At 34.9% G+C, this 26,339-nt stretch overlaps 3 protein-coding genes across 3 annotated transcripts; 1 reads left to right on the top strand and 2 right to left on the bottom strand.

Annotated features, from left to right (window-relative positions):
- Window positions 1–392: 392 nt before the first annotated feature.
- LOC129928351 (uncharacterized) lies at window positions 393–4,878 on the bottom strand. Its single transcript, XM_056042502.1, has 3 exons — window positions 4,639–4,878; window positions 3,342–3,475; window positions 393–1,452 (listed from the first exon to the last, which is right to left on the bottom strand). The coding sequence occupies exons 2-3, from the start codon at window positions 3,450–3,452 to the stop codon at window positions 937–939; spliced, it is 627 nt and encodes a 208-aa protein (XP_055898477.1). The 5' UTR covers window positions 3,453–3,475; window positions 4,639–4,878; the 3' UTR covers window positions 393–936.
- Window positions 4,879–5,518: 640 nt separating this feature from the next.
- Window positions 5,519–9,298, bottom strand: LOC106050805 (uncharacterized). The gene is made up of 3 exons (XM_013205849.2): window positions 9,149–9,298; window positions 7,282–7,464; window positions 5,519–6,247 (listed from the first exon to the last, which is right to left on the bottom strand). The coding sequence occupies exons 2-3, from the start codon at window positions 7,396–7,398 to the stop codon at window positions 5,798–5,800; spliced, it is 567 nt and encodes a 188-aa protein (XP_013061303.2). The 5' UTR covers window positions 7,399–7,464; window positions 9,149–9,298; the 3' UTR covers window positions 5,519–5,797.
- A 12,764-nt stretch (window positions 9,299–22,062) lies between these two features.
- LOC129928393 (uncharacterized) lies at window positions 22,063–23,089 on the top strand. The gene is made up of 2 exons (XM_056042622.1): window positions 22,063–22,219; window positions 22,771–23,089. The coding sequence occupies exons 1-2, from the start codon at window positions 22,128–22,130 to the stop codon at window positions 23,087–23,089; spliced, it is 411 nt and encodes a 136-aa protein (XP_055898597.1). The 5' UTR covers window positions 22,063–22,127.
- Window positions 23,090–26,339: the final 3,250 nt, after the last annotated feature.

Here is a 26,339-nt window from a genome sequence, read left to right as displayed (position 1 = left end):
CATTTTAGGACGCCCTTGAGTCCAAACAACTTTTAGAGGAATGTGAGAATAATTTGGAAAAATAAAGACGGTTGGTCAATGTGCTGGCTTCATGACACCCTTGTTAGACGTCGGCCATAGAAACAAGACGATCTTTACATCATCTGCCCTACTATAGATTGCAAGTTTTAAATTTAAACAAACACATTCTGAAACAGAACTCTGTATAACACGATGCGTTGACTGTCTTTGTTTTTTTATATTTAAGGTGTTTTGAATATCTAAAGTCTAAAACTTTAAGAATTGTTTTTTTTTTTATTTAACAAAAGTTTAAACGAAAATCGATTTTTTTAGGGCCTATCGCAGACACTGATACACACAAACCACACACACATACAATAAATCAAAACACATTGACATGTTTCACCTTTATTAAAATTAATATTGTGTGTGTGTGTCATAGTTCATACAAAAAGGATTTTGGAAAACGCAAAATTAACTACTTTAACTACTGAGACAACATTAGCCTATAAGTAAGTTTGCATAAAAGCGAATTCGGAAATGAGTCCTTCGTAGTATAAAATAATTTCTTAGTGGAAGAATCATTACATTTTCAATTTAAATAAAAAAACAAATGAGGACTAACTAGAAGTATCGGGGAAATTGGATACGAAGATGAAGTGCCAAGCATTGATATATTATGAATACTACAACTCAATTCTTTTTAACTTAATTGGTAAAACCAAAGTTTAATTCTTTTTCAGTTGGTAACACTACAGTTCAATTCTTTTTTAGTTAGTAATACTAAAGTTCAATTCTTTTTTAGTTGGTAACACTAAAGTTCAATTCTTTTTTAGTTGGTAACACTAAAGTTCAATTATTGTCCTAGACATTGTGTAGTTTTCTTTTCGTAAAAATCTCCATTACTAGTGACAGTCTCAAATGATGTTTTAAAAACTACCAAATCTCTTTAAAATCCCTTCTATCGACTTGATATTCAGTGCCCGAGTAGAGTTCCTCCACTTTCTCAGTGTCCCTCCCATTACGATCTAACCATTTGCAAATCTCTCGAGCACTGTTTAACAACCAGTTAAAATTCCTTTTCTCTGGTTGATGTTCCTCTTCATCGATGACACTTTCAGGGCTCTGGATGTCTCTCTTACCAGCGTTGATCACTCGGCAAAAATTTCTGACGTTATTCAGAATGTTGACAGCTGTATTAGCAGTGCAAATAACTTTACCAACAGTGACAAGGGTAGCAAGGGTCAAGGCTCTTTTATCGGTTTGAATCTCCTTCTTTTCGGTGAGATCAACATCAAGATCATCGCGGATACTTCGTCCGCCAAATATTTTTAACAATTTACAAAATGAATCAACGACAACCTTCAGCGTTGCCATCAGAGCTTTCTTGTTCCTGGCCAGTGTGACGTCCTCATTCACATTGTAAACTGTATCGATTTCTTGGAGTGCAGTCTGAAATATTATATTATATTATATTATATTATATTATATTATATTATATTATATTATATTATATTATATTATATTATATTATATTATATTATATTATATTATATTATATTATATTTTATTATATTAGATTAGATTAGATTAGATCAGATTAGATTAGATTAGATTAGATTAGATTAGATTAGATTATTTAGTAGTTTTTTTTTAATTTAATTATTTTTTACTTTATATTGTTGTTGGCTTCGTTCTGAAGTGGAATGACTTTGGCTTATCTCATAGAATGAAATGAAAGTTTGAGCACTGGCTATGGTCGGATCGTTGTCGCCCACACAGCAGCCCCCCCCCCTTACTCGGCGGCGTCGAAGGTTCTTCCAAAGTGTACCTTTGTGTGCTACAACCTGCTTAAGTATCAGCGGCTCCTGTTTTTTCTTGGGGCTGACTCCCGAAGTCTTTCTCAAGTTTGAATCCAGGATTGGATTTTGACTTCCCCTTATCGTACGTCAGTAGCCAGCCGAGGCTAACGAAATTCTCTTGCCTGAAGTTTACCGGCTTAGGCTCGACTTCAACCCTTATGTCACTTGTCGCAGTTCCACATGACCCAATATCTATTTAAGTTATGCCAGAAGGCCAGGATGTGGACTGGTTGTCAGATGCTATTTGAAACACATGCCGGTGAAAGAATTTCATAGGTAATAGAGTGTTTATACCTATTTACGGTCTGGCAAAAACAACCTTACAGAAATTATATTAATTTATATTATTTTATATTATATTATTTTATCTATGAACACAAAAGTTATATTTTAAGTACCTTAAGGGTTATTTTAATGAAAATTAAAATCAGTAAAGAAAATTACCTTGCCTAACCCATGTCTTATTTACTAGCGGCAATGGCCAAAAATTGTAGGGGTGATAGCAAAATTTTCTGAAAAGGGTAATCTGAAAGACTGCAACAAATGGATGACCAAATGGATGACCACACTCTATTCAGTTGATTATGGATGAAAGACACAGGAAAGAGCATTGAGGCTCTCAAAAAAGAGAGATCATTTACTGAGTAGTTCTTCGTTCTGCGGAATCATCAAAGAACGAAGTCTGGAATACCAAGAACGGAGAATGATCAGTTTCGAATACTTCGAATAGTGTCCGCCGAGTTTCATTATAGGAAATAGAGAATATGGTATTTCTGAAACATTCGTCCAGAGTCTACACCATCTCTAAAGTCAATCTAGTTGTTGCATTACAACAGACGAAAGAAACAACCAAGTTCCTTCACATCGAGAGAGAAACAGGTATGCAAATTGTCTCCCTTCCACTTCCTTCTACCCTTCGACTGCAAAAGTGAGGAGAACAATGAACCAAACTGCCATCGGAATTCCATGGCGTGAACTGACTCTATTGAAGGACTTGAACCTTGCTGACGACGTTGCATTGCATACAAGACATGAAGGTGAGGCCAAGAAACCAAAGGCTAAATGATGTTACCCAGAGACGAATTTAAAGAGCCACTTAGCTCGGCTCATAAACTAAAAAAAAGTATATGCCGAACGGACACCCCAAATGTTAATGGAGCTGTGACCGAGCATTGCTTGAGATTTGTGGGACATGTCCTCCGACAGAATGAATCGCGCATTCTAAGAGAAGCAAAGACTTGGAGGCTGATACCTGGTAAACGCAAACAGGATCGCGCCTTTCGGAAAGACCCCGGGACAGTGGACCTCAGCTGGAAGATGCTGCAGAAATTGATCGACATCGATTTCTATAAAGACATGTTGCAACGAATGGCGGCAGAGGATCTAAGTCTAAGTAAGTCAAATGCTCAGAAATAAATGTGAACTAAAACAGTCACTATTTACACTATCAAGCTTAATAATAAAGAAAACACTAATTACCGTTGGCGCTTCCTTCAATTCATTGCTAGTTTGTTCATTATCAGTTACATCGATGCCAGTAGCAAGACCATGAATAAGCAGCAGTACAACAGTCAAAAAGTGAAGTGTCATTTTGAAATTAATATTTCACCACTCTGAAAGAGAAAGATCTTGATTTTTGTAATTATTTTGTTTATGTATTAACATAATATGTAATTCTGTTAATATGTGCAGTTCTTCCATCTTAATACGATGATGACCACTTTTGTTAATTAATGCTTTCTTGTGAGGCTGGTGAGAGACCAATCGTCATTGAAAGCCTGAACTTTCGAAGTCGATGACCATTCTCCAGACGTAGCTTGATTACGACTGCATTTGGATTGTGTGATGGCCCAAGAAACCTCATAGTGGCGGTATAAAATACACACTAAAAACAAAAAGTTTTCAGAAATAACTTTACTACTGTGTTTCGATTTAGCCTGCCCAGAATGCTAGAACTCAAGATGAAATAACGCATTCACAATAGCTTTGTAAAAAAAAAATTAAAATTAAACTTATATAAATACTAACTACATTAAGAATACAAATGCAAATTAAAAACGAATAGAATACAATCACTATTGAAATAATCAAAATAAAATTTATTTCTTTAATTATCATAAACCTGTTCCACTCAGTTAAAAAAAAATAAAAAAAAAAACATTCAATTTTTCATTTAACTGAAAATTTTAAAAAGTATAAATAATGAAGAAGATTGTTATGAGTCGAAATGAAAAATTTAAAGTCCATAATGATTTTGTCTTATCAGAGCAACAAGAGTATGCTACAAACTCAATCTCATATCTACAGATGAGATGCTTTGTAAGTTATATCTTAACGTAGTTTGACGTCTTTATACTACAGGGTAGCACGTGATGATGGTCTAAATCCTAGAACATCTCCAAGCTACCCCCCTCCCTCTTTGTTTTGTTGTTGTTGGTGTAGGGGGTGGAGAGGAACTCACGTATAGCCGTTCAAACTTGTTTTTTCTGACATTGCCATTTCTTACATGTTGTGTGAATTATAAGAAGATACAATTTATACTTTCAACTATTTTTGGAAATAGTCCAATGGGTAGTTCAAACAATGTACATAAGCTTATACAAATGTTTTAAAAATTTGTAATCGACTTAATCTTATTAGCAATGATAAATTATGTAAGCGGACGTTTGTTTAAGAACACGCCATTAGAAAGGAAGCTATAATGTAAGTGAAATGTAACGTTTTTAAAAAGTTCATATTAATGTTTTTAGAAAGTATAAGAGTATTAAGCATTTACCACTTATCTCATGTGATTCTGATCTGACGATAGTACAGAATTTCCAGTCAGTTATATACTGTACATTTACAATATATTGCGTGCGAAGTACAATTACTATCTGATAAGCAATGTGTGAGACAATTACCGTAACAACACTGCTTCAGTTTTATCTCTACATTATTTAGTGTCAGCGGTAAATCAGGAAAAGATAAGCTAGACAGAATTGGAATTATTAACATGGATATCGTTAGTTGGATTTTTAGATAAGAGAAATAGAGAAAGAAAGAGAGAGAGCATGTTTTTTTTTCAATAAAAAAGCTTATACAGACTCATTTTTTGTCAGTCTGGTACAAATTTTGTAAACTTGCTATTCTAGGATCAAGTTGAAACTTTGTGATATGCTAATCAATAGAAAAACAAATTAGTTAATTAGTTAATGGAAAATAATTTTAGTGGTTAGAAAAAGTGAGATAAATTTTGCAGCGTTGATAGATATTATCGTTGTTCTGTCGTCTATAAATTTATTTTTTTTGTCTGTAAATCATTGTCTTGCTGTGTGTAACTCCATTGTTTCATTGTCTGTAAACCATTGTTTTATTGTGTGTAAAGCACTTTTTTTGTGTGTGTGAATAGTTGTTTGGTTATTTGTAATTCATTGTTTTGACATCTATAAATCATTGTTTTGTTTTGTGTAAAGCATTGTTTTGTCGTCTATAAATCATTGTTTTGTTGCCTTTAAATTATTGTTTTGTTGTGTAAATCATTGTTTGGCTACATGTGTTGCTGGATATCAATGTAACAGCGCATCACTTTATTAATGTATTACCTCCCCTAGTTTAATTCTTAAAAAGAAATATGTTTCGCTCTTCTCTCGATCAAAATAATAAAAAAGAAAATGTTTACAGTAGAAATTAGCTATTTATTCAAAATTCATTGCTAAAAATTAAACAACGTCTATGACAGGTTCTTCTTACATAACATTTGCAAATAAAAATATGAACATAGAAGTGAAGCACATAAGCACATTTTTAAAGATGTTAAATGTCTATATTTTAAAAAAAGGGAAATTTACACGTAGAATTGTGTGCATTTTTCTCTAGAACAAAAAGTACAATCTACTGTATACTTGATTTAAAGTTGGCAGCTCTAATGTCGCAATAGCCTCTCCCATTCTCTCTTATCTTCCTGACTCTGCCTCGTCGCTTTGCTCTTGTAAATTGGCCAAATCTCTACGGAAGTTGTTGACCACGGAACAAAATATTCTAGCAGCGTTCTCCACCAAGAAGTCCCAGAATCCTCTTCTGTTCACTTGGTGCGCATCAGTTAGATCATTCAGACTTTGGGTTTCTCGTTTGCCTACATTGTTGGAGCTGCAAAGTGACTTCGCAGCATTCAGCAACGCTTGACCAACAGTTGGCGCTTGGCAGACTGCCTTAGCAGCTTGAAGAAGGGAGTTAAAGTCTCTTTTTTCTGTTTGCATTTCCTCGGTTATTTCCCTTTTAAAAGCGTTCACCACCTTACAGAATATGCTGGCAGCAGTTTGTAGAGTTTCCAACAAATCTTTTCGTTTTTTCTCCAGCTCTGCATCTTCTGGTTGATCTTTGAATTCTTCTAACGTTTCGGCCACCTGAAAAAAAAATCCCTCATGAAATGGTCACTTAATATTATTAAATTCTCACTTAATACTATTAAATCATCACTTAATATTATTAATTAAATTGCACACAAAATAAGGGGAATTAAATCTTACCACAGAGAACTTTCTATTCTTACTTACTTTCGCCTCCTTGCAGTTTTAAAGAATGAAAGTCCCCTTTCAGACCTTGTGGTCTATAGGACAGATGATGGAAAGGTTATCTACATCTATGGCCTACGGTTTACGAGGGTTTCATGTGGCCAGCACAAAGACCAACCGCCATTACTTTTCACTAACTAATGTCAGGTACCCATTACAGCTGGGTAGACTCATAGGAGCCCCAAGATCCCGAAATTAAAAATCCCCAGTCTTCACCCTTGGTTCGGAAGCAAGGCCCTTTACCGATCAGTCACCATGCAGTCAGCTTAACAAAAAACAAAAACAAAAGTAACGCTGATGAGATACACGTTTTAAACTAAATTCGTAATTTTTTGCTAATCATTTGAAAGTTTTTAATTTTTTCCCCTCAAAAATTTAAATTATTATGATTTTTTTTTAAGTTTTATTTTTTATTGTTTTTTCTTTTGTCAATAAACGGTGAAGACCTCAAAAAGCTGCCTGGTCATGCGGTTTGCGCGCTGGACTGTCGTTCGGATTTATCGACGGTCGAGGATTCAAACCCTGCCCGCTCCCATCCCCCGTCGTCCTGAGGGAGGTTTGGACTAGGAAGTAAACTATCTTCAACTCTGAAGGAACATCCGAAACATGTCAAACATTTGACAAACAAACAAGCTGTTCCCATACCTAGACAATAGACTTATATCCTTCATTTACACAAATCCGTATCCAAATAAAATATAGTAATTGTCGTATAGGTTTCTGTGGCCTATGGCCGGCCCTGCAAAATAGCGGCGTAGACTACGCCGCCGGTCGACTAGTAGTAATTAATGTATTTATCTACTTCAATTGTAAGTTGTAACTAGCTAGCTATATACACTAAGGGAATTAATTCTTTATTTTCTGACCTTTCTTAACTCCCTGTAAGCCTCAATAACTTCTTGCTCATTCCTACTCAACTTTTCTCCCGCGACTAGTCCACTGAGCAAACACAGTAGAAGAACTGGAAATACTTGAAGAAGCATGGTGATCTTATCAGCTTTCTCTCTTCGTAGTTTGCTGTCTTCGAAACACAAGAAACGTGACTAGAACTGAAAAAGTACGTACACATATTAAAAACGGATTGGACTAAATAGATATAGTAGTATAGTTAATATTTTAGTTGATATAATTGATATACAAAGTAGTGGAATCTATTTTATGTTTTAAGCATTTTCTGGATAGTAAATCCTAAAAAGAAAAAACTTTGACATATGTATCAAACCAATGCCTGCCTTAGGTAATTGGAGGCCTTAGGGCCTAGGCGAAGCTAATTTGGAGGCCCCAAATAAAATAGAAAAATAAAAATTAACACCATAAAATTAAAAAGAAAACGCAATATAATTGTTTAGTTAAAAAAATCAATGGTGATATATAATAAAACCCCTCTTTGCAGTCTCACACTTTTCTTTTGCCTTTTGATGTAACAGACTCGGAATCACGTTTTCACATATTTACTATTGGAAATAAACAAGGTTGGTCTGACATAGGTAGTGTAACAAGTAGACCAAAACAGTCACGTAGACCTTGAGCTAGAGTGAGACTTACAACTGTTATATTTGAGATTTGATCCAAGTTTTACATTTTTGATATCAAGAATTATTTTTTTTTCTGTGCGAGGCTCTGATCAATTGGAGACTCTAGGCGGCCGGCCTTCTTGAACACGCTAAGAAATACGTAATAATATAAACGTATAAATTTGTTTCTCTTGACATTCAATGCTGTAGAAGGCGTCTCCTGCAGCACTCTGTTATATATAGTGTGCCCTCTTCCTACCTAGTCATGTCTTACACACTTTATAAGCTCAAATAAGTACAACAATAAAGGTCAACTAGTTTGTGCATACACAGGCACTAGTGACTCAAAACAAAAAAAACTTATCTAATATGATACAGATGTTACTACAAAAAAGATGATGGTTACGTCCTACGCGTCATGCATTCAGTCATGCATGTATAACAAATGGCCTAATTTCTGCCAAGTCACTGGTTTTCCAGGCTAGCTCAGGCAAACCTTTCCATGCTCTAATAGCGCTAGGAAAGAAAGAGCATTTGTACAACTTTAGTCTAGTATATGGAAAGAGGAATGTGCTGTTATCTTATTGTCTTTTTGAGTATTTTATTAAATTTTGTTTTTGTATTTGAAGATTATGGTTCAGTGTTTTATGTATAATTGCTACTTTACTTTTGAGTCTTCTGTCCTGAAGGCTTTCTAAATTTAGTGATTTTACAGTTTGAACAGTTTGGATACATTACTGAGGGGACTCGAGTGGAAATCCTAATGTGTGCAAGGTATTTTTAATTATAAATTTTACTGGATGCTAGGCGCACCATGAACATTTCAAGCTAACAATTTCACAAGAGACTGTACTATAGCGCAAAGAACTTGATTGATTATCATGGAAGAAACGTTTTAATAATTATAATAATTCAAAGTACAACAGAGCACATGACAAGTTCTTATCATATATTGTAGAAAACAAAAAACTGTCTAATGTAAAGGGTTCCAGCCTTTACTTTTCCCCAACTAATGTCAGGTAACCACTAAAGCGAGGTGGACTCAGAGCCACGCTAGACATAACGATATGAAAAATCCCAGTCTCCAGCAATGTTCGAAACCAGGACCCCTCGGCTTTACCACTCAGCCATGCTCTCTCTCTCTCTTTTTTTTTCTTTCTCCTTCTTTTATAACTCTCTCTCTCTCTCTCTCTCTCTCTCTCTCTTTCAAATATATTACCGTACGCCGTCTTGTCCTTTCGAGTCGTATGAAACCCGTCTTTGTATCCACTAGTTAATATACTGTAAACCTGTGAAAGGCTGGTGAGAGAATCAATTATTATCTCATCCTGCTTTTTCAATTCTAATCTCACTCTCAAGCTTAGGGTCTATTATAATCAGCAGGATAAAATGCATGTCCGGAGTATCAAATGATTGGCATTATTTTAGGTTTCTCTTTTTCAGGAAAATGGCAATGTTAATGGCTATGGCGGTATTAATGTCAGGGCCGTTCGTTTAGTGGGGTGTTGGTTTAACACAAGGAGGTTCTCGAGTCTATTGATCATCTGCTGTACTGGGATAGGCATATTTTGACCGACTAAACGGTATGTGTTAATCGCCCTGATCTTTTGTTCATTGATAAAAAAGAAAAAAAACGCTACTATTTTTGACATCGCCATACCACCGTCTCATGATTTAAGAAAAACTGAAATGGAAAAACAAAGAAAATAAGGGAACCTAGGCTTGGAGATTAAACATTTATGGAAGTTATCCAAAAAAACGATAATAACAATTGACGTCACAGATATCTTCAAGGCCCTTAACATTTCTAGTAACATTCTCGTTCCCTATCAAATGGCGGTACTCCTGCCGACCTGCAACATCACCAGAATTTTCTCAGTGGACACTTATATAGGGATTACAATGAATTTTTTTTATTTATCTTTCCTGTACTGGCAAAATGTTAAAATTCCTGACCCAGGGGTTGCTTTTTATCTTTTAGAGCTTGTTAGATTTCTTATGAATTTCTCAAATAGATGTTCAAATGATGTTTCTTTGTTGTCAATGACCTCAATTGTAGCATTTAGAACTTTAGTAAGTTTATACTTTTTTTTTTCATTTTAAGATTCCCAAACTAAGCAGTGATGTTGAAACTTAAAATACTGCCGTCGACTGTCGATGTGATCATGGTAAAACATTGACAAGCCTTTTTCGCTAACACTAAAGAGCTACGGAAGCAATACCATTTTCCTTCACCTTTTGCATGTCAATTGTCATTTCTTTAGGAGGGGGTCGAAATGTAGGCCTACTATTGAACAAAATCACACATACAGTATTTTTTAAACTGGGCGTGTTATTTATGTGTGTCGTTAGATGTAGCATTTTTTTTACTCTAAATCTCTTAAACCTTCACGATCTCATAGTGGGAAGCGTGGTCGAGAGGCTAAGTACGCTGGAACTTGGCTTAACTCTATGAGAGGGGCTCGAAGTTCGACACCCGACTCGAGCAGATTAATGCGTCTAAAGGCAGCACGGTAAACCTTCTCCCCAATACCCACAAATGTCCACAAATGAGATTTGAGATCGCTCTGAGATTGCTATAAACATGAAACTAGTGCTATATAGAAAGCTATAATTATTAATTATTATTTCAATAAGAATGTGACTTTGAAAGCAGATGAGAAATGAATGAAGAGCAATCGTGTGTAAGTGTTGGGATGGCCTATGTATTTGTAGATACTATTTAAAATGGCATTGCCTACACATTTACCGCTCTGGTAAGCAAATTGTAACAAGTAAAACTTTGTACAAATATCATTCATTAAAACATCTGCTCAAGAAATATAAATATCTCTTTAGCACATAGCGAGTTTAAAATACAGATATCCCATGTTTATATAATGTTACCTTTTTTTAAAGATCTATTTAATGCATTAAAATCTTTATTTAAATATATGAAATTATGAAGCAAGCAGAGTGAACAACATGAAAAATAAAATAGTCATTTTTTAAACAAAATCAACAAAACTATTTTTTTTTTAGTTTTCAGAAAATTAATTTTTGTCGGTAAATGATAAAAATTTTAAATTCTCAACTTAAACAAATATCGCTCTATTGCTTAAAAATTTTCCATATCCATACCTTATTTATGTGCCTCTGAAATAATATAATAAAATATTTTTTATTATTCAGTCATGTTTCGAATTTTTATCATTTTGTATAATCAGTTTTTGAAAATTCATTTATTTAAAAAAAAAATTCCTTCTATCTTAAACATTCTGTCCGATGCCCTGGAAACTAGTCTGCTAAATATAAAAGCCAACAGTTAATTAGTAACTTAGTAATTAATGCTAAAAATTATAGTTTATTTTCAGTAAATGTGGTGGCCATATTGGAGCCAAATTTGCATACATTTTTTAAATTTTAATTTATAATATAACCTAACCCTTACCCTAATTCTTCATCAAAACATTTCATATAGAAATAAATATTTAGAGTTTGATTCTAGTTCGCATTGCACATCTCTTGGTGTACGTTTGTGGTGCGGTGTTCAATTTCATAATTTGTTTAACGAATACTTTTTTCAGTCGCATTATGTAAAAAGGCATACCCTAATATAACGAAAATTCACTTTCGGAAATAGCGAATAATGGAGTAGATGATGTAAAGGTCATCTGTTTCTATGGCCAACGCTAATCGAAGGTATCACGTGGTCAGCATAGTGACCAACAACATATGTCAGGCACCCATTAGAGTTTGGTGGACTTCTAAGGATTCCGAAGTTTGAGATCCTAGAGCTAGAACCCCTCGGCATGCCTCAAAAAGGGTTAAAGGAATTGAAATTAAGACCAGTGTGATGTTGCTAGTTCAAGCTGTCTTGAAGTCAACCAATTACTCTGCAATCGTTTGGGTGTAATTGTTCGGGTGTATTACGTGCAGTTGAACGACAATCCAAACAAGGACTATACAACATCTATTTTAACAAGTGAAGAGATGTAGTCAACTCTGATGAACAATTGTACATGGATTTATTCTGATAAAAGGCCACAGTAGAAGTCTCTGTCACTAAACACGTCGTTACCCTGGAGTGTTCTATCGCTAACTGATTTTTCAGTCTCTAACCCAACATATCCCAAACGTCACTAGTCCCGTTCAATATGCGTCTTCTATGGTGCGTCGCTAAATAACTAACCTATATAAATAAGGTGTCTAACAGATTCCTCCCCCCCTTGAAAAAAAAATATGTCAATATTTTTCCACTACTGTCAAGTCTTACAAGGGCATTTTCAATTTAAGGGGAAGACAAACAAACATAAAATCTTGACATCTTCATCTTGACTTCTTCATCCTAACTTGACAGTTCCTCATATTCAATGTCAATGTTCATAACATTCCAGAATCATCTTCATTGGTACACAGTTCATCATGTAGGAAAATGTGGCATCTTATGGACACGTCATACACTCACAAAAAATGTTCTTCACTGGCAGTAATCTGATAAAATACAATATTTCAAAAAACAATTATAGACTTTATTTACACATTCAATAAATTTTTTTTTCTTACCACCCTTTTATACGCTTTTGTCCATTTTTCTTTTATACTCACCCTTTTCCATAGAACTAACTTTCGTCAATGGTATATGAAATGATTCACAAAAAAAAAAATATCCATACTTACTTTTAAATGCTTAACATCAAATTTACTTATCTTCCTTTTTCATAACATATAAATGGTGTCAATATATTAATATATATTACATACTCAATATAATCATAGTTTATTTACAAAATTATTTCACTTCAATGTCATTCTAGACAATAGATCAGCTACAATATTCACAGATCCACTAATAGCTTTCACTTCAAATTTATATTCCTGTAGTGCTAAGAACCATCTATAAACACGACTGTTTTTCATGCTCTTTTGCTGTATATACTGAATAGGTTTATGATCAGTTAATAAAATGAATTTCCTTCCTATTAAATAGCTCTCTAGCTTAGTAATTACCCATATTACAGCTAAGGCTTCTCTTTCAATGACACTATATTTTTTCTCTGCCTCTGACAATTTTCTACTTACATATAATATAGGATGTAAGTTATCATAGTTCTGCATTAAACAACCACCAATAGCATTACCAGATGCATCAGTTGTGACATAAAATATTTTGTCTTTATCAGGTAGTCTTAATATTAATTCATGACTAAAAACATCTTTAATTCTGTCAATAGCTTTCACACATTCCTCATTACAAACTACTTTTTGAGGTTTTCCTTTTTTAAGTAAGTCATTTAGTGGATTCACTATTTCTGCTAAGTTCTTTATAAACTTTCTGTAATAATTTACTATTCCCAATATGCTTTTAATTTGTCTTTTTGTTGTAGGTATTTCAATATTAAGTACTTTCTTTATGTTATCTTCAATAGGGCTAATCATGTTGTTATTTACTTTATGTCCTAAGAAAATTATTTCCTCCAATCCTATTTCTACTTTTTCTGCTTGAATTGTAAGTCCACTTTCTTTTATTATTTTGAACACTTCTTTTACATCTACCAAATGTTCCTCCCAACTATTATTAAAAATACATATGTCATCCAAATAGCAAATAACATTTTCTTTGTTTCCAATTATCATGTTCATCATTCTATTAAATGTGGCAGGTGCATTTACTAATCCAAAACTCATATAATTCCATTGAAAAATACCATATGGTGTTACAAATGCTGTGTAAGGTTTTGCATTTTCTGTTAAAGGTATTTGCCAATAACCTTTAGTTAAATCCAATTTAGTAAAAAATTTTGCTCCATTTAATTTATGTAAAATATCCTCTATATTTGGCATTGGATATGGGTCAAATTCTGTGATGTTGTTAAGTTTCCTATAATCAATACATAATCTTATATCTCCATTCTTCTTTTTGGCTATCACAATTGGTGAAGCATAAGGAGATGTTGATGGCTCAATTATACCTGATTCTAGTAAATTGTCTATTTCTTTCTTTACTTTGTCTTGTAAATGTAGCGGTATTCTATATGGCTTAAGCTTGATAGGTTTTGGATCTGTTACTTTAATGTCATGTTTAATAATATTTGTTTTTCCTGGTATGCTGGAAAAAATTTCTTTGTATTCCTGTATTATTTTAGTTATGTCTTTTGACTTTTCCTTAGTTAAATTATTAAGATTAATCTTTTGCCAAGTTTGATTCTCTTTTGTTTCTATTACAGGTATTTCCTTAATATCATTTTCATTGTGATTTTCATTTGTTATTATCATTAAGCATTCTTCTCTTTCTGAAAATGTATTTTCTATTTCCTCCTGAATGTTTTGTATTAACTCATCTTCTCTATCATAATACAGTTTCAAATTATTTATGTGATATGTTTTAATTTTCCCATTTATTTCAATTTGATAATTCACATCATTAATTTGTTTTATCACCTTAAATGGACCTTTCCATTGTTTACCAATTTTATTTTTCAGGTCATTTATCAATATTAATACATTGTTTCCTACTTCTAGTGTTTTCAATTGCCTTTTCTTATTTATATTCTCATGAGCACTTTGTTTGTACTTCTTATTGTTGTTATATGCTTGAGTCCATATTTCTTTCAATTCTGTTGTGATTGTTGTTTCACTGTCATTATTTAATTTATTCTCATTGTTTATTAGATTTTCTTTGAAAACATCTAATTCATCTCTAGGTTTTCTTCCATGTATTACTTCATATGGTGAAAATTGTGTTGCTTCATGGATGTTGTTTCTATGAGCAAATAGTACATAGTTAATGTAATGATCCCACTTGTTCTGATTATTCTGAATTATTTTTGTTAGTGATCTTTTTAATGAACCACCATATCGTTCACATAAACCGTTACTCTCCGGGTGGTAAACCGAAGAGTATATGTGTTGTATATTGTATTGTTTAGGCCATTTCTTAAATTGTTCTGACTTAAACTGAGATCCCTGATCACTCAATATAATTTTAGGTATACCATGTCTTGTAATTACTTTTTGAGTTATGGCATTAATGATATTCTCTGCACTTGTATTTGATAATGGGATTGCCTCTGGGTATCTACTAAACATGTCTATTACTGTTAGAATGTATTTGTTATTATTTTCAGTTTGAATTAAAGGTCCTATTAAATCAATAGATACTTTCTGAAATGGTTCTGTAGGTTCATCCATTTCTTGAATGGGTGCTTTATTCACTAAGCTTTTGTTAGATCTCTTTTGACATATGTCACATGAGTTTATGTATTTGTTGATTGTTGCTTTCATTTTGGGCCAAAATACTTGTTTTGACAAATTCCTATAACATTTCTTTACTCCCCTATGTGCTGCTAAATTATTATCATGTGTCATGATTAAAACATCTTTCCAATATTTCTGTGGTAAGACAAGTTGTTTTATTTTCTTGTTATCATTACTTGTTTGTCTAAATAATATTTTATTCTCTATACAAAATTTCTCCATTGGATTATTATTGTTTTATCTGATATTCTTGAATAAATTTTCCCAATAATATTGTCATTCATTTGTTCTAATGCAAATGTGGGTGTTGTTTCTTTTTCACTTTGAAATATTTGTGTTTCAAGACTATTTTGTGTTTCATTTTCTATCTCTCTTTCCTTAACATCTGTATTTTCTATTTGTATTACATTACTGGTTTCTTTTTCTTTATCATTACTTATTACATTTATTGTATTTTCCTGTTTCTTATCTTGTTTATCCATTGATCTTGTTATTACCATACTTGTTATATTTTGTGTTTCTATGTTTTCATGATTTTGTCTTATGTTTTTGTATTTGTTTTGCCAGTCTTCTAATTCTTTTCTTGAACATTCTTTAACTCCTTTTATGTTTCCTACTAACATATCATATCTCATTTCTGGTATTGCAATGCCATCACAATAACCAGTGAAAAATGGAGTTTCAATGTACACCCTTATAGCTTTAAATTCCCTTACCGTGCCATCTGCTAATTCTACTTTCTTAGTAAACCCTTTATACCAATGAGGTTTGACAAATTTAGTTTTTACTGCCAAAGTGTTACAACCTGAATCCCTGATTAATTCCACAGGAATTCTATCTACAAACCCTGGGTACACTGCAAAATTGTTCCTATTTCCTTCCATGAAATATACCCTATCTGTACCTTTATTTTTGTATTCCCTACTGTAACTCCTATATCTATAATTTCCCCTGTCATTCCTATCTCTACTCCTATATCTACTGTTATTTTGTTCATTGTATCTATTTCTACTTCCAGACCTGCTATTCCCTCTTCTACAGTTAGCTGCTATATGACCTTTTCCTTGACATTTAAAACAGGTTATTTCACTATATTTTCTATTTCCACTATTTGATCTGTTTCTATTTCTACTTCTATCAACATTTTCTTTGGTGTATCCTATTAAATCTACTTTGCTCTTATCTCTATCAGAAAATGGTTTATTTGGATATGCATTTTTGTAAACTCTCATTATTTCTGTTATTTCATCTATAGTTTTTGGATTTCTTTCTCTAATAAAAGATTGTAATTGAGGATCACATTTATTTACAAAGTTGTCCACTAGAATAAAATTTTTTAATCCCTCATACGAACTATTCACTTTTTCTAATTTTACTCACTTATTGAAAAAATCCTTTTCATATTAATAGTAGTTTGGGGTTCTATTCCTAATGATGGTATATTGTCAAAGTATTTCTTTCTGAAAGTTGTAGCATTATGACCATATGCGTTCAATAACTCTCTTTTTAAGACCTGATAGCTATCATCAATATGATGGTCATGATTTTGGCATATTGTTAGAGCTTGACCATGAACAAAGTCTATCAGTATTTCAGACCATTCTTCTTCAGGCACATTAAATGTAGACATTTTTGCCTCATATCTTTTCAAAAAATCACCAATGTCATCCTTCTGTTCATCAAAACTTTGTATCTTCCTTTTTAGCCATGTCTGCGAATTAGGGTTGTCTCTTTGAGTGGTATAATTATTTGAGTTATTTGTGTTATTTCCTTGTTCAGTTTGGGCTCTGGCTTGTGCTGCGTCCAATCTCATCTTCTCCATTTTAGCTTCATGTTCTCTCTGCCTTTCTTGGTCCTCTTTTTGCTTCTCATATTCTTCCTTTCTGATCCTATCTTGTCTCTCTATCTCTTGTCTTTTTTCTTCTTTCTGTCTCTCTATCTCTTGTCTTTGACGTTCCGTTTCTTCCTTCACAACTTGCTGTACATAAGCTGCTAAATCCTTTCCTTTTAACTCCATGGCCTTTCCATCCTGTATACCTGTTTCCTTAACCTCCTTAAGGTCCACATATGATGATGTAGCCATTGTATTTTATATTTTATATATATTTTTACTTAGCCTATATTGGTTATGGCTATACTTTGTACTTATTTTATATTTAAGTTTTTACAAACTTTTATATAAGTTTAAGTCTCTATCTATAGATTTAGTAAATGAGTAAATCTAGTCTGAGTTATATTCAAATCTGCATATTAGATCTAGTATCACACAAATTTAAATTTAGTATATTATAGTATGTATAATAATACCATTTAGATCTAGTTATCAAGAGCACTATAACTTTTAGATCTAGTATGAATAACTATGATCACTTTTAAAACCTGGTATGACTGAAGTTACAGTGAAGTGTTTAGAGTAAATTCAAAGACTATCTAGAGTCTAGATCTAGAGTAGATTATGGTTCTATTTAACCATACGAAACAAATATGTGTATACAATGTCAAATATATCTTCAACAAGATATATATATCTAGAATGTACTACCTTCATTCATTTTTCAATTCATAATATTTCAAATTAGAGTCTAGATAATCAAATGTACCAAAGAGATGTACAAAATTTGTAGATCTATATTTAGCCAGACGACAGTGTTTGACTACATAGCCAGTTTCGGCATTATTCTCATGGCAAAATCATATTTGATTTTAACCGCTCAAACTAAAATTATTTTAGTCTGATTCACAGTAAAAGAATCCTACCCGCACTTTCTATCATTAAGTGAAAAAAAAAATACAGATCTAATTAAATTAATAAAAATAAATAATTTAAAATAATATAAACAAATGAAATAATTAAATGAGACTATCGCTATGGGTTGGGATATGACAATATGGCACACAATGATAACGTCACGAAGTAACTAGGCAACAACGGATATGACGTTTACACAAACAAAACAAATTACAACCCTAACCGTATAATATAGTTTTTCATCTAAATTATGTCTTTACCCCGAACGGGTTTAAGGCTTCAGCACCACCTGATTTTACTCAGGCTAACATACCAAATTTAGACAAAATCTATTTCTAAGGGCAATCTAAACATATACTAATAAGAAAAATGGCACTTAGCTTTTGATAAGAAAGATCCCTTTGTTCGGACTCCCGAATATGCTAGATCACAACAAATTCCACTGCCTCTCTTCCAGTTCTGACTCTGTTCTCCGGTGCTACCCGTATCCCACGTAATGCCACAGATGTCCTGATATGTCACAGCAAAATGTCCCAGTTTCTTCGATGACTGTTGATGACCGTATGTGTAGTTCCGACGACTTTGTGTACACAGTTACTGACGAATAGGTTAACGGTTCTTCTGGCGATGACTTGACTTGTGTAGGCGACTACTGACAAATAACAGTCTCTTGACGGCAACTTGATCTGGACGACTGACGAATAACGAATTTCTTGACGATGACTTGATCTGGGTTGACGAATAACGGCTTTCTTGACGATGACTTGATCTGGGCTGACGAATAACGGTTCTCTAAAATAGTTCACTGCTTCTGCTGCTACTCTGGTAGTACGACGAAGTTTTCTGTTGTACTCTGCTTCACTAGACCAAACTGTCCAATGTAGACTAGGTGAAACCAAGGTCACCTCCGACGACGTTCCGTTAGACGACTAACGGTTTTCAACGAAATTAAGTGGATGTAGCTGTTTCCACAACTTCACTGCTAACAAGTCTAGATATGGTCTAGACCGACGAATACTATATATATCAATGTTCAGTACTGATAAAGATTACTTCACTAACCTTCCAAAGGTTAAACACAGTGACCGTTATAAACGTGGTAAGCAACCGGTTCAATGAGCAAACTGCTCCACAAGAATCTCTCCAAGGGTAAGACGACAGAGCGATTTCGATTTAGTTAGCTACCAAACTTGTAGTACTCACAATACTTCTGACAGCGGGCAAACTGTCCTTCTCGAACTGACGAGGTAAAACTTGATACTCGATGTGGCTCCTATGACGAAGAAAAAAATATGTCCAACAGGTTCACCAACGATCTCTCACCCGTTATGAATGAACGGTTTCTCTGGTTGTAGGTCGATTCAGCATATGAAGATCAGGCGTTGATAATATACTGGTTAAGTAGACCAGACGTTGCGATGATTACGGTCCTGACGAAGGTCACCCTGAGTTAACGGCTCGTTGAACGTGCGATCAAACAGGCGACGACTGCATGTAGATCTAGAACAAAGTCACTCTGCGATGATTCTGTGTTCAGCCGTACTCCGATGAAATCTTATAACTTCGAGTGCACGACCCTCACCTGAGTAAACGTTCTGCTTCGAGGTCCGGTTCGATGTTCGGCTTCATCAGGGGTCCGGCTTCGAGGTTCGGGGTCGCCACTGTGATGTTGCTAGTTCAAGCTGTCTTGAAGTCAACCAATTACTCTGCAATCGTTTGGGTGTAATTGTTCGGGTGTATTACGTGCAGTTGAACGACAATCCAAACAAGGACTATACAACATCTATTTTAACAAGTGAAGAGATGTAGTCAACTCTGATGAACAATTGTACATGGATTTATTCTGATAAAAGGCCACAGTAGAAGTCTCTGTCACTAAACACGTCGTTACCCTGGAGTGTTCTATCGCTAACTGATTTTTCAGTCTCTAACCCAACATATCCCAAACGTCACTAGTCCCGTTCAATATGCGTCTCCTATGGTGCGTCGCTAAATAACTAACCTATATAAATAAGGTGTCTAACACCAGTTTAGTCCGGCATTTTAACTCGGGACACTTTGTTTTGGAATCCAGGCTCTTTACCACTCGGTCACCACTCCCTATCTCAGAGAGAGGGGGGGGGGGTGAAGATGATGCAAAGGTCATCCATTGATATGACCAACGGTTAACATTGGTGTTCAGTGCCTTGTACATGACCAACTGCCTTTAACTTCCTTAACGTATGCAAGGTTCCCATTAGCTCTAGGTTGGGGGTTCTCAACCTGTGGGTCGCGACCCCCTTGGGGGTCGATTGACCATTTGCCAGGGGTCGCTTAAGACCATCGAAAATATGGATTGTTATTGCCTACTCTTCTATTGCTGTATGTGTGTGTCGGGGGGGGGGGTCGCGGCAGAGTGGGGGGTTGTAAAAAGCTTAAAAGGTTGAGAATCGCTGCTCTAGGTGGACTCGGGGGACTCCCGAAGTTTAAACTTTGCATTTAAGACACACATTGCAGTCAGCAGCACAAGCTAGAAAAACTCAAAACGATCAAAGGTTTCATTGCTTTAGTAAACATCCAAGCCATTAACGTTTAATGACATCGAAGCGATTGGAGATTTTATGATAATTTTAGCTTTTATGACTTGAAAAGTGTTCTACCTACTTCTGTATTTGAATGCAAACAAAATACATTAACTAATTGTCCTTAATAAGAATACAGCGCGGAACTGGTCATTCACAAATACCACAAAAACTGTGACTAAAGAAATAGGTTGCTACATAGGTCTTCTTCAGTCGTGGGTCGTCTGGTAGAGCCATTGCAATGATTCATTCTAGGTTGTAAAACATTCATTTACTAGTCATAGATTAATCATAAGCTAATGCAAGACTGTACTTCTGCATTATTATTTATTTTAAAGATTTATTCAAAGAAATATAAACAAGCAAACGATGATTTCGTTTATTCTTTATATCTTTTTTAATGCAATTTCTACTGTATAGAGCCGACGGTGGTGTACCATATCTCATTCTATTTGTTTCTTATATTGAAAGGAGTCTTTCCAGTAAGTTAGGGGCAATTAAGTTCTTCTTTTAACAGCCCTGCTAATTATTTCGTTAAAAAGAAAGACGCTTCTCATGAAGGTCTGTTCATTTATTGGACTCTTCACTGAATACAAAGAAACACTTGAGAGGAATGCAGAAATTCCCGCTCAAACCATGTTTTAAAAAAAGTAGCCAATTTTAATTTTAAGATGATTATATTTTGAACACTTATAACGAAAAGAGCTCTTCTTCTGTTGTCAATTTGTTTGGTTTTTTTTTGTTGTTTTTTTTTGTTTTGTTTTTTTATGTTAGAGCCATTTTCAAAATACCCATCCCAGTTTCCAGCCAGTTTCCAATGTTTGATTTTTTATAAAATACAAATTTAAAGGAGAGATAGGGATTTTTATTGTACCCCAATTGAACTAAATTTTAAACCAATTTAACGCATATTTACTTTTTTTTATGCATGAGAAGGGCATCGGTATATGCGTAAGAGATGCCTCGTTCACGATTTTCACCCGTGAGTCGGTCAGTTCTGCAAAATATCACATTGGCATATCATGTAGTAACTACTATACAGGTTTCGCGAGGCTTGTAATTCAAGTCTTTCCCCACTGTGACATAAGGGGGATGCACAGTGAGAAAACATAGATTTAGGTCAAAAATATCGATATTTTAAAATTAATTGATTTTAATAGTTTAAAATGTCTAGAATACGAATTCCCTATCAGAATACTAAAAAAAATACGTTTTATACATCAATTTTGTATTTTAAATGTAGATATATAAGCAAAATTTTGATGTTTTGGTGAAAAATCAACATTTTGTAAGCTATAGTTGATAAGCTAATGTACGCTCACATCCCTAACAGATGGTATCGATACAAAGGTCTACTTTTCTAGTTCCGATTATGTGCATGGTTTCTCATTCTATAAATAAATAGTACTGCAATAAACTTTCAAAATACGTCACTACCTCTTTTTTTTCCCTATATCCTCATATACACACCCACAAAGCCATATTTACGCATGCGCACCATCAAAGCTTCTCTGGTTACTGTACATACACGCATGCGCACTGAAAAAGCTTCCGTAACAACAAGTATGCACGCATGCGCACATGACGTGAACCGGTCCTTCTTCTGTAAACTTTCATCACATCAACAATCGATTCATTATTGAAACTCAGAAATGCCAACAAAAGGTTATATGTTTGGAAAGAAAAAACGTTACTGTAAGCCCAGAGGACGACATGCTTCAAAGACAAATGCACAATTACAAAGGTAAGTCTAGATCTAGAGTTTGCTTTTTTTTTTATTTACTAGACAAGCGTGTGCTGACACATAAAATAATGAAACCTTGGCTCTTTGAGTTCGACAACGTGTTTATCCAATGAATCACATCTAGATCTAGAATCTAGATTCTATAGACATTAAATAAATATCATGAAAATGATTGCAAACATAGAGATCTATCCTTTTATAGATCTAGTCTATATTAGGAGCATAGATCACATTAGAACTAGATAATCTCTAGAGATTAGATTATCATGTATGATGATGTATTGAACAGTATTGTAGGACTTCAACTTCAACTCAAGTCTTGGTCTTAGTTGGTTTTTTTTAGATCTTGTACATATTGTCATATATAGATCTACATTACATGTAACATGTCTCTATACATTCTTTACTTTTTATGATTAATACAATATATGATTTCTAAAATGCATTATAAAATTTAAAATAATCTTCATGTTGTGATAGATGTGACGTGTACTTTCATACTATTGAATTTTTTTTAAAGACCCTCTAATTTATTTTTTATTTGTTTGCAGCTCTGTTTTGGATACAGCTGGATCTGAAGCAGCAACAACACAGCCTGCAAGTGCAGCTGAGCGAAAAATATCCCTAACTGCAGTTACTAACGCTGATAACACCAATAAGAGGCTGCCTGAAGATTTCATATACGTCATGATGAATTCAATGCAATTGACCACAATGGTCTCCTTGTTGTGCTGTCCACATTGCTTTGACAACAAATTAACATTAACTATGTGCATCACACAATCAAAAGGCATGGCTCATTTGATTAAAATCAAATGCCTAAATTGTGAAACATATTTGTGGTCCGACTGGACCTCAAAAAAAAAGTAGTGATGTTCATCTGGATATTAATGTCCGCGCTGTCGCTGCATTAAAAGAATCTGGAATCTCGCATTCTAAATTTGATAGGTTTTGTGGACTTATGAGTATGCCCTGCATGCACAGAAATACTTATAACAATCTAGCTAACATAGTCAATACTGCTATAATTGAAGCTGGTGAAGAATGTATGATTAGGGCATCTGCTGTTGTGCATGGAAGAAACATTTCACAACCTCTAACTACAGATGAAAGAATAAGTTCAACAGGCTGTCCTGTTATTACAGTTTCTTTCGATGGGACTTGGCATAAAAGGGGCCATTCATCTCATTCAGGAATTGGCACAGTTATTGATTTTGATACTGGACTCGTCGTCGACACCGAAGTCCTATCAAATTATTGCCATGTTTGTGATTCAAACTCTGCAGAACTAAACTTTGATGCCTCTAAGCATATGTGTCAAAAAAACTTCAGTGGCTCAGCAAATGCAATGGAGGCCGCAGCAGCATCCAAAATCTTTTCGCGCTCTGTGGCATCCAGAAAACTTGTTTATAATAATAATTTTATTTATAAAGCGCTGTTAACAAACAAAATGTAGGCTCAAGGCGCTGTAATAACATTACAAACAAAAACACGAGAGCTAAAATGACAGTTAATCTAAAAAAGTTTTAAACAGATAGGTCTTATTGTTCTTCTTAAAAGTGGTGTAGCATGTTGTCTGTCTGAGATCAATGGGGAGTGAGTTCCAAACCTTTGGTCCGTGAACTGAAAAAGCACGCAGACCGTAGCTTTTGAGGGAGAAACGTGGCACTACTAAAAGCGTTGAGTCCATTGAGCGCAGGGTTCTCTGGGGGACATATGGAGTAATCAGTTCGCTAAGGTACAAGGGCATCTCAATGTTATATATACACTGATGACAAAGTGTGGCGACCTTGAATCGATTCTCGCTTTCACGGGAAGCCAATGGAGCGTGCGCAAGAGCGTAGTAGCAGAATCTTGTCTAGTTTTTTTAAGGACTATTCGAGCGGCGTTGTTCTGTATACGTTGCAGTTTGGCTATTTTGTCATCAGGTATACCTGCTAGCACGGCGTTGCAGTAGTCAAGGCGGGAGAGTATGAATGCCACAGCTAGCGTTTTTGTTGACTCCGTTGTTAAATATGGTCGGATTTGGCCTAATCTGCGCAGCTGCAGATAAAGACCTTTGCAGAGCTGATTTATGTGTGGGTCGAAAGATAGTGTTGAGTCGAAGAAAACTCCAAGATTCCGCACTACATGGACAAAAGGAACATGGCAGTTAGTGATAAAGAGAGAATCTGTGCTTTCAACTTTTGAGACATTGTTCCTAGTGCCAATCTTAATTATTTCTGTCTTGTCTTCGTTCATCTTGAGTTTATTTTCAACCATCCAATCGCTCACCCTTGCAACGGTACTACTGATTTTCTCTGCCAGATGCGACACCTCTGAGGGTACTGATGAATCGTATAACTGTGAGTCATCGGCAAAGAAATGGTAAAAGATGCCGGTTGGCCGTATGACACCGCTGAGTGGATATGTGTACATAGTGAACAGTACTGGGCCTAGAACTGATCCTTGGGGTACTCCGTACTTCAAAAGTAAGCTTGTTGATTCCGTCCCGCTAACAACGACACTTTGGGTGCGTTCCGTCAGGTAGGATCCAAGCCACTTTAGGACGACTCCTGCTAAACCAAAAGTTGCATAGAATCTGGCCATCATAATTTCATGGTCTAGCGTATCAAAGGCTGCGGACAAGTCCAGCATGGAAAGAATTGATATGAGGCCTTTGTCGGAATTGTGAAGTAAGTCGTTTAGTACCCTGACCACTGCTGTCTCTGTGCTACGGCACTTCCTATATGCAGATTGAAATTCTTCCAAGAGACAGTACTGTTCAAGATGAGAAAGAATTTGCGCTAACACGATGCGCTCCAGAAGCTTTGACAGGAAGGGAAGATTTGATACCGGGCGATAGTTTTTTAGACATTCCGGGTCAAGACTGGATTTCTTTAATAAGGGCCTGACAAGTGCATGCTTAAATTGCTGTGGTACAATGCCTGAAGTCAGTGAAGAGTTCACAATGTTGGTAATTGTAGGTACAAGCTCATCTAAACATTCAAGGAGCAAGGAGGTTGGAATGGGATCAAGGTCACATGACTTATTTGGCATCTTTAAAATAGTACTTTTGACATAATCTTCAGATACACGCTGAAACTCGCAAAAAGGAGTATTTTGAAAAATTGGAGAGTGGTCAAGCTGTGATGAGAGGGATGGCATGTCATTTCTAATCTGCTCAATCTTCCCAATGAAGAATCTATTGAAGGAATCAGGAAGTTCAGATACTGGGATAGATGACGGCAAACGTTCGTTATTTGCTCCCCCTAACATTTCAGCGGTGATCCTGAATAGCTCCTTTGAAGAATCAGAATTTTCGATTTTTTGTCGAATATGACTAGCTTTTGCGTCTCTAATCATACGGTTAACCTTGTTTTTTTCTCGTATGTATATTTGTCGATGTATCGTCAGACCTGTCTTTTGAAATCTACGTTCGGCACGTCGGCGAATAAGTTTGGCAGTCTTTATGTCTTCCGTCAACCAGGGCAGATGGCCTAACTGAGACTGTACGAGTGACAAGAGGTGCATGGCTGTCCAGCAACTTTTTCAAGCAAGAATTGTAATTGCTGAGAACGTCTGTGTTGCTTTGTTGCAACAGCAAAGAGGTCACGTCCATTTTGAAGGAGGCAATATCTATGGCTTTAAGTTTACGGGAAGTCACGTTTTTCTTTGGCTTTTTTGCTTTTGATAGGCGCATTTCAAAGTGTACAAGAAAATGATCTGATAAGCCGCGGTCTGAGACATTGAGTTTGGCTATAAGCTCACTTGCATTTGTAACAATACAGTCAAGAGTATGGCCTTTGACGTGTGTCGGAACATTTATCAGTTGGTCTAAGTTGCGATCCTTTAGCGCATTTTTCAGCGACACCGCGTATGTCTCATTTTCACTGTCAAAATGCAAGTTCACATCGCCTATGACAAATAGAACTTTTGTTGATAATGACTGTCAAGGAGGTCTTGAAATTCTTCGATGAAAACTTTTGTTGTCAATTTATTTCTCTTGCTTATGGCACGATGCTGTGTGATGGCGATAGTAAATCGCATTCATCTGCCATTACCAACTCAGGATATGATGTAGAAATCTTAAAAGAGGACTGCATTAACCACATCTCAAAAAGAATGTTTAATGCTTTGA

This window comes from Biomphalaria glabrata, chromosome 9, assembly GCF_947242115.1.
Source record: "Biomphalaria glabrata chromosome 9, xgBioGlab47.1, whole genome shotgun sequence".
Taxonomy (NCBI): Eukaryota; Metazoa; Mollusca; class Gastropoda; family Planorbidae; genus Biomphalaria; species Biomphalaria glabrata.
This window is presented reverse-complemented; position numbering and strand designations above follow the sequence as displayed.